We start from the raw sequence: 9,358 nt of genomic DNA on the forward strand, positions 1-9,358 counted from the left end.
AAGGTGCCTTTCAGGGACTTCCCTGGTGGTCCAGTGCTTAAGACTTCACGCTCCCAATGCAGGGGGCCCAGGTTTGATCCCTGGTCAGGGAACTAGATCCTGCATGCCACAACTAAAGATCTCCCGTGCGGCAAAGAAGATTGTGCATGCGGCAATGAAGATCCCATGTGCCACAACTAAGACCCAGTGCAGCCAAATAAATCAAAATAAATAATTTAAAAATATATATAAAAAAATTAAAAGGTGCCTTTCTTGGACTTCCCTGGTGGCAGAGTGGTTAAGACTCCACCTGCCAATGCAGGGGACACGGGTTCAAGCGCTGGTCCGGGAAGATCCCACATGCCGTGGAGCAACTAAGCCCGTATGCCACAACTACTGAGCCTGCGCTCTAGAGCCCGTGAGCCACAACTACTGAAGCCCACACGCCTAGAGCTCATACTCCGCAACAAGAGAAGCCGCCGCAATAAGAAGCCCACGCACCGCAACGAAGAGTAGCCCCTGCTCGCCGCAACTAGACAAAGCCCGCACACAGCAACAAAGACCCAACGCAGCCAAAAATAAAACATAAATAAATACATTTATTAAATAAATAAATAAATAAAAGAAAAATAAAAACATATGCTGCCTTTCATATGTCAAAAACAAGTGGGCAGAGAAGGAAAAACATCATCCCGGGAAACACAGGTACCTACAAATTTAGCTAACTACATAAACTGTGGGAGGTGACTGAAGAGACCATGTGACTTGGAAGACAGAGGCCACACCTGCCCAAAGTAATCAAGAGTTGTTACTGATCAGTGTTCTTGGCCTCCTTAATAGAAATTGATAAAAGGCCAGACAAGAAATTCAGGCAAGGCTTTATTGGGGCTCCTGCTGCAGCAGGAGGGAGTGAGAACGAGTAACAGGTTCCCTTGCTGGCTCCCTGAGGAGGGGTGAGCTGGGTAGGGGTGTGTCCAGGGGTCAGGCCGGAGGGGTGGCTTAGGGGGTCTGCCCTCCCCTTTGGTGGGGGTGTGGGCAGGGGGCATGCGCGGTACCCTGCTTTTGCTCCCAGCTCTTCAGAAGTGGCAGTTGGTTTTTTGGTCTTTTTGTATCTTGTTGTCCATCATTTGCCCAAACTGCATATGAATGCAGTTATTTTTAGTCCCTTATAGTTTCTTTATATTTTGTTGCTCCAGGAGCCATTTGTCCAGGTACAAGCACTGCAGAAAAGGGTCTCAGGTCCCAGGTCCCAGGTCTGAGATGACCTAAGCAGGGGTCTGGAAAAAGCAGCTGAGATGACTGAAATGGAGCCTTAAAACACAGTCACACAACCTACTGTATAGCACAGGGAACTCTACTCAATGCTCTGCGGTGATCTAAAGGGGAAGGAAATCTAAAAAAAGTGTGGAGATATATATATATATATATATAGTGCAATATATGGGAACATATATATATATATATATATGTATGACTGATTCGCTTTGCTGCACAGCAGAAACTAACACAACATTGTAAAGCAACTATACTCCAGTAAAAAGTAATTTAAAAAAAACACACACACAAAACACTTTCATAGGACTGTTGTGGGGATTATGTAAGATGATGGATCATAACGTCTGGTACATAGCAGGTGTTCAAGAAATGGTTTCTGACACTAAATGGCTAAACCATGAAGGGCCTGGTTGCCTTCTCACCCCTCTTTTACAGAACAGAGCTTACTGTATTGCAATTGTCCAGTTGCTTGCCTATTTGAGAGTAAATTCAGTGAGGGCAGCAACCATGCCTGGCTTGTTCACACATTGTAGCACCCCAGCTCCTGGCACATAATAGGTGCTCCATGCAGATTTTTGAACAAACAAAGGAACGAACAAACAAATGAATTGAGGCAGGAGATAGATGGGCCCCAGGCTGAACAGTTTCTCCCCTGTGGACAGAAACTCCATAGTAGCAGAAACTCCATAAAAACAGGATGATGGAGGAGTTGGGCCCTGACCAGATAAGAGATGAAAGACCACCTATTCCTCATTCTTGGAATCAGGGAGACCTCCTCGACTACACATGTGCAGAAAGGCTCCTTGGGGGCTTCCCTGGTGGCACAGTGGTTGAGAGTCCGCCTGCCGATGCAGGGGACACGGGTTCGTGCCCCGGTCCAGGAAGATCCCACATACCGCACAGAGCAGCTGGGCCCGTGAGCCATGCCGCTGAGCCTGTGCGTCCAGGGTCTGTGCTCCGCAACGGGAGAGGCCACAACAGTGAGAGGCCCGCATACCACAAAAAAAAGAAAAAAAGGAAAAAGAAAGGCTCCTTGGAGGTCAAAAAGGGAGGAGGGGGGCGCCATCTCATAGTAAGTGATGAGAAGTACCCATAGGCCTCTTCACTACAATCCATCTTGGCTAAGAGATGTGCACACACACAGGGGAGGACCCTGAGATATACCAAATACCGACTTAGAACCAGGCAAAGCAAGATGACTAATCAAAGGAAACCCGGAAGAAATGCCCCATAAAAGTGATTCAAACCAAAAGGGTGCGACTCTCTCTATGAGTCCGCCTGTGTGTCTATCCACACGTACTGTACTCTTTTTTTTCTCCTAATAAACACTTTACTTGTTTCACTACTTTCCATCTTTGTGGGAATTCTTTTTCTGCAAAGCTGAAGAACCAAGGCCTTGCCACTGACCAGTGGTCTAGTGGCTAGTTTTTTGTGCTCTCACCGCTGCAACCTAACCCCAATCACTGGCCAGGAACTGAAACCCTCTTTCAAGCCACTGCAAGGCGGAGGCCACCCGAGATCAGAATGAATGAATGAATGAATGACACTTCTGCCGGTCATCTTTGAAGTCCCCTCGGTTCATTCATCAACCCCCCCTGATTTGCCCGCCACTGAGGGGTTTCTCAGGATGTGGGAGTGCTGAAACCTGGACAGTCTCAGGCAAACCGCACTGTGTCTGACAGAACTCAGCGACAGAGTTGAGTGACGTGATTGATTGATAAATGTTCAGGAATAAAGGGGTTAAAATCGGGATAAGGGGCTTCCCTGGTGGCGCAGTGGTTGAGAGTCCACCTGCCGATGCAGGAGACGCGGGTTCGTGCCCCGGTCCGGGAGGATCCCACATGCCGCGGAGTGGCTGGGCCCGTGAGCCATGGCCGCTGAGCCTGCGCGTCTGGAGCCTGTGCTCCACAACGGGAGAGGCCACAACAGTGAGAGGCCCGCGTACCGGAAAAAAAAAAAAAAAAAAAAAAAAAAAACGGTTTAAGACTTGGATCAGATGGCTCCGCCCCATCATGCTCTTTGTCCCACCCCTTTCCACTGCCCTCCCTCTCAGACTCCGCCCCCTTCCTTGAGGAAGGTCACCTTCCAACGCGGGAAGCCAAGTGGGCATGCGCTGAGCCCACCGCAACTGCGCACGCTCTTGTTGGCTTGCTCCTCCTTCCCTCCTCCCCCTCAGGAGACCGGAAGTCGCCTCCCACTCGGTGGCTCCTGCGCGGCTAGCGGGTCCTCGGTGGATCCTGGCTCGGTGCCGCGGTGCTCGGCGGGAAACCGGCGGAGAGTGACAGGGGTTAAGGGGTAGGGCTCGACGTCAGGATCCAAGATGGCGGCGGTGGTCGCAGTCTCCTTGAGGCGCCGGTTCCTGGCCACAACCCTTGGCAGAGCCTGCCTGCAGGTGAGCTTCGGCTCTGGGGTGGGAAGGGCAGGGATGAAAGTCACAGAGATGGCTTGCAGTTGAGGGGGCGGCGGAGGAGATTGAGGGGAGCACAGGGCCAGGCCTCAGGGAGGAGGATACCAGCTCCCGTTTGCTCAGGGCTCTGATTTTGGACGGGAGCATCCCTGCTCGTTATCTTTCTGCACTACTCTGCAGCCTGTGAGTTGGTCTGGGCGGAGAGGACTTTTTTAGACATAAGAATAAAGAAGTTCAGAGAGGGGACTTGAATTGCCCAAGGTCACATGGCGAGCGAGTGACGACTGACTTGGAAGCAGAATTCGAGTCCAAACATTTGAACGCCAAGCCCTTTTTCTGCCACCAAACCATCCCCTCTGAGAAAGAACCGCCGGAGCGTGAAGGATGGGGCTGGGAGGCGAGGCACTCCTCCGGGGTGCAAAGGTTGAGGGCTCAGTAAAGAGGGGAAGGGAGAAACGGAGGAAAATCCACTCAGTCCCCTGAGGATCTGCGTTGCTTAAAGCAGCGTCATCCTCTCAGTATCCCTGTCTGTAAAGGACGTATCATAATACCGACAGAGTTTGGGCTTGGATCACAGATACAGAGCTTGGCACTGCTCTTATTTATATTATTCCGGGTGCATTGATACGTTTCCTCCACGCCCCTTGTATTGTCAGGAAACTACACACTTCAGATCTGCATTCTAAATGGAAACAGGTAGAAGGGGAAGGGAAACTGCCATTGCAATCTGTGTATATCAGGGACTGAGGTATTACAAATACCTTTCAAATCTTTTTTCCTCCTCTGGGCTCCTGAAAAAACCCTGTAAGGTGGGTGAGCAGGAATTCTAACCTCCTTTTTACAGATTTGAAAACTGAGGCCCCAGAAAGATTTTTTTACTTGCTCAAAAATATCACAGCCAAGAACCAGTTGTTCAGGACCTAAACTCAGTGTTTTGAACATAATGTGTGAAAAACTCCTAGCACAGATCTGGGCACATGGAAGGTGTACAAGAAATATTCGGTCCTCTCCTCTTCTTGCACTCGCACGAGAATACGTCTCACCTTAAGTAACTGCTCTGGCTGCACAGCACCGTGCATATGGCCCGTCTTCTAATGCTAGTTCTTTCCAATATGCTATACGTGAACTTAGACAAGTCATTTTACAGTCTTTCTGAGAAGGAGGGATGAGAAAGAGGACTGCCTACCAGAGCCTCAAGCTGGTGCCCTCTGAACATTAAATTGGTGATTGATAACGACATTTTTACCAGTTCCTTTTATAGCTGCTGAGCAAGCAATTAAGTTGTGAGAGCCCCAGCAGTGAGAGTGAGTTCTAAAGCTCAGGTCCCTCTTCCAAGCATGAATTCTAGAAAAGGCTGGTTTCATAGGTCAGTGTTGTAATTCCAAGTGAGGCCATTGTAGAGCCTCCTGAGGGCAGAGAAAATAGAAGATTCCCACACACATGCACCCCTTTGTAGGAATATGCATTCAGACCCACAAAAGCCACCTAAAAAGTAATGAGCTTGGTGTATTAGCTCTGGGTACATTCAGGTTCCTAGGAGTCTAGGACGCAGTAGGATTTCTCTTCTGAATTCCTTTTATTTAGTTTGCACCACTGAACCACAGTTCTGCCTGTATTTAACTGTAATGTATTAACTGTTGTTTGTGTTGTTGCCTCATTTCTTCGTCTAGACTCTGTATTCCTTGAAGGCAATTACCACATACTTTCAGTTGTGTATATCATTGCTCCTAGCACTGGCAGGGCTTAGGATACCTATCTGCCAATCAGAATAATACAAGAACTGATACGGTTGCCAACACTGAAAAGCAGAACTTATTTTCTGAGCCATGCTAGAAACTTGGCCCTCTAGATAATCCTATGAGGTAGATTTTAATACTCCCAACCTTCTTACGAAAGAGGAAATAAAATCAGAAAGGTTAAGTAATTTGCCAAAGAACATCCAGCTACTAAGTGGTAGAGCTTGGATTTGGACCCATGCCACTCACACATCTAGCTCCAAGCCTGCTCCTTAAGGAAGATTTCCTAGGGACATAACAAGCTGCCTTCAGCGTGATCCAGAATTCCCCCTTCTCATCCTCCGTCCAGTTTCAGTCCAGTTGTTGACAATCTTGCTTCTTCCCTTCAATTATAAACTGTGGGTTTCATCTTATCCAAGATTTCCTACCAAGGTGCCGCTAAGCCTTGAATACTCACTAGTTTTGTAGATTGAGGTAGAAATGCTTTTGAAGGACCGCCCCCCCACCTCCCACCACCTTGGTCATGGGTTTCTGGTATAAATTTCTGGACAGGCTACAAAGAAAAAAAACCTCAAATTTTTGCCCACCTCCCCACTTCCTCCTGTATATCCTCCTTTTCTGCCTGTTACTGTGGGACAGTCGGCAGCACTCCAGTGGCTGCCCTTCACTAGTGCTCTCTGTCCCACTGCTTATTCAAAGATAGCTCTCCAGGGCTCCCCTGGCAGCTCAGTGGTTAAGAATCTCCTGCCAACGCAAGGGACATGGGTTCGAGTCCTGGCCCAGGAAGATCCCATATGCCGCGGAGCAACTAAGCCCGTGCGCCACAACTACTGAGCCCACATGCCACAACTACTGAAGCCTGTGCACCTAGAGCCCATGCTCTGCAGCAAGAGAAGCCACGACAGTGAGAAGTCCGTGCACTGCAATGAAGAGTAGCCCCAGCTCACCGCAACTGGAGAAAGCCCACGCGCAGCAACAAAGACCCAACACAGCCAAAAGTAAAAAATAAAATAAATAAATAAATAAATTTATTTAAAAAAAAAAAAGATAGCTCTCCATGAGAATTCCCTGGCTGTCCAGTGGTTAAGACTCCACGCTTCCATTGCAGGGGTCATGGGTTCAATCCCTGGTCAGGGAACTAAGACCCCACAAGATTCGTATGTGAAAAAATAAAGAGGCAAAGATAGCTCTCCAGAAAGTCTCCCCTCTCCCCTGCCTTATCAGGTTTTCCTTCTCTGTTGGATCAGCAGCAGCAGCACACAGCATGGTGTAATTTCTTCCATCTTAAAAAAAAAAAAAACGCTGGATCCAGCCACCACCCCAGTTCTCCACTCATCTTTATAGAAAAATGTCTCAAGAGGTGTCTAAACTCGCTGACCACGGTTCATCTCCCCACATCTTCCCATGAACCTATTCCAGTCAGACTTTTCATGCTTACCACTTCACGGAAAGTACTTGGGTCAGGGTCACCAGTGACCTTGGCTTTGTTAAATCCAACGTCAGTCCTCAGTTCTCACGGTACTTTGCTCTCTGAAGCATATTGTTCACTCCCTCCTCAAAACACTTTTTTTGGCCTGACTCCCAGGACATCCCAGGCATCAGGTTTTCCCCCTTGCACGTTGGCAGTTCCTTCTGTCTCCCTTTGCTGATTTCTCCTTTTTGCCCCAAACTCTAAATGCTGTGGCTCAGTCCTTAGGCCTCGTCTTTATAGACACTCCTTTGGGCTTTAGATACCTCCTAAATTTATGTCTCCAGCCCAGACTTCACCCCAAATCTTCAGATTCCGATGGCCACCCAACTATATTCTCAAAATCTCCTCATGGATATTTAATAAACTTTGCTTGCCTAAAACCAAAATCCTGCCACACACACCAACTTTCCCTCCCATCGCAGTTGATGGCAACTTCATCCTTCACATGTCTTGGGCCAAAAGCTTTGGAGTCATCCTTACTCTTTGCCTCACTCCCAATCTGTAAGCGAATCTGTCAGTTCCTTCTTAAAGTGTATTTAAAAGCTAACCGCTTTTCACCATTTCCACAGCCACCAGCCTCGTTCGAGCCGTCATCATCTCTTAGCTGATTATCGCAGTTACTTCCTGCTTTTCTTGCTTTCACCTTTGAACCTCTACAGTTGGTTCTCAGAACAGGAGACGGCGTGATCCTTTCAAAACTTGTCTTTGTCACTCCTCTGCTCAAAACCTTCCAGTAGTTTCCCATCTTACTTGGGGTAGAAGCAAAAGTCCTTCCAAGGCCCTGCGTGGTCTGGTTCTTCCATTAACGTCCTGATTTCCTCTCCTGTTCCTGTCCCTCTCACTCACTCCATTCTCAGCTACCACCGGCGCCTCGTTTCTCCTCAGACACATTCCCACCTGAAGATCTTTGTTCTCCGTGCTCCTTCTGCGTTCTGTGCTCTTCCCCTAGACGTATGTGTGGCTTGCTTACTCACCTCCTTTGGGTCTTTGCTCAAGTGTCAGCTTTTCAGTGAAGTCTTCCCTGGCCACCCCACTTAGAGTTGTCTCCAGGATCCCTATTCCCCTTCTACCCCTCCCTCCACCCCTATCATGGCATTTATCACCACCTGACAAACTATAGGTTTTATTTGTGTGCATCTCCTCCAGTCACTGTAAGCTGCACAGGACTGGGATGTATGTCTGTTTGGTCCTTGATTCCCCCAAAGCCCAGAACAGTCCCTGGAGCATAGTAGTTGAACAAATAAGTGAATGACTGTATCTGGACCAACTACCGCCTAAAATCTTGCTGATTGTATAAGTAGAGTAAAAACTTTTGTTCTATGGATCTTTTGGGGGAGAGGAATTATCATTTTGTGCTGTTTTGTTTTGGATTTGCATTTTCACCACTATATAGCAGCTAAAAGGTTGGACTTTGGAGTCAGATGACCTATGTTTGAATCCTGGCTCTTTTGTTATATGACCTTATTCTCATTTTTTTATTTTTTTTATTTTTTTATTTTTTGCAGTATGCGGGCCTCTCACTGCTGCGGCCTCGGAGCACAGGCTCCGGACGCGCAGGCTCAGCGGCCACGGCCCGCGGGCCCAGCTGCTCCGCAGCATGTGGGATCTTCCCGGACCGGGGCACGAACCCGTGTCCCCTGCATCAGCAGGCAGACTCTCAACCACTGCGCCACCAGGGAAGCCCCTTATTCTCATTTTTTGATTAAGAAGAAAAAACTTTCCTCATAGAGATGTTGTAAAGATTAGACATAATTTAGTACGACATCTGGCACGTGGTAAGGGCTGAGTGATGAAAGTTATTATTATTACTTTCTACTACATAGACACCTACAGAACAAATTTTTAGATTTCTTTGTTTGGGGAATGTTGTTTTAATCACAGCTAACATAATCCTGTGGATTAACTCTTAGTTCAGCCCTCAAGATGAACAAAGTTCCATCACTTTTAGAACCACAGCCTGCCCTGGCCATTTTGATTTCAGTATCTTCTCTCTTCATTCCTGTTAGCCCCCCCTTACCCCACCAAATGTTGTATAAAATACGTTGTATACAAAACTCAAAATGAATTTAAATTAGTTGTTTTGGAAAAAAATTAGTGACACTTTGGGGTACCCCAAAACCTATGTTGGGCTTTATTGCCTTCAGATACTCTGTTGTGTGGGTTGTTATCATTTTTTTTTTTTTTGGCTGCATTGGGTCTTCATTGCTGAACGCAGGCTTTCTCTGGTTGTGGCAAGCGGGGGCTACTCTTTGTAGCGGTGCGCGGGCTTCTCAGGGCTTCTCATTGTGGTGGCTTCTCTTGCTGCGGAGCATGGGCTCTAGGCGCACGGGCTCGTTGTGGCTCGTGGGCTCTAGAGTGTGGGCCCAGTAGTTGTGGCTCACGGGCTTAGTTGTTCTGCGGCATGTGGGATCTTCCCAGACCAGGGCTCGAACCTGTGTCCCCTGCATTGGCAGGCAGATTCTTAACCACTGCGCCACCAGGGAAGTCCCT

At 48.0% G+C, this 9,358-nt stretch overlaps 1 protein-coding gene across 1 annotated transcript in view; it reads left to right on the top strand.

Moving 5' to 3' along the window:
- The first annotated feature begins 3,429 nt into the window (after positions 1–3,429).
- SDHB (succinate dehydrogenase complex iron sulfur subunit B) overlaps positions 3,430–9,358 on the top strand; it is a 35,923-nt gene continuing 29,994 nt past the window's right edge. The window contains exon 1 of the mRNA XM_007459261.1: positions 3,430–3,646. Within this exon, the coding sequence (XP_007459323.1) occupies positions 3,575–3,646 (72 nt within the window). The 5' untranslated portion in view covers positions 3,430–3,574. The remainder of the gene's footprint in view (positions 3,647–9,358) is intronic.

The sequence above is a fragment of the Lipotes vexillifer genome, unplaced genomic scaffold (genome assembly GCF_000442215.2).
Source record: "Lipotes vexillifer unplaced genomic scaffold, Lipotes_vexillifer_v1.1 scaffold496, whole genome shotgun sequence".
Classification (NCBI taxonomy): Eukaryota; Metazoa; Chordata; class Mammalia; order Artiodactyla; family Lipotidae; genus Lipotes; species Lipotes vexillifer.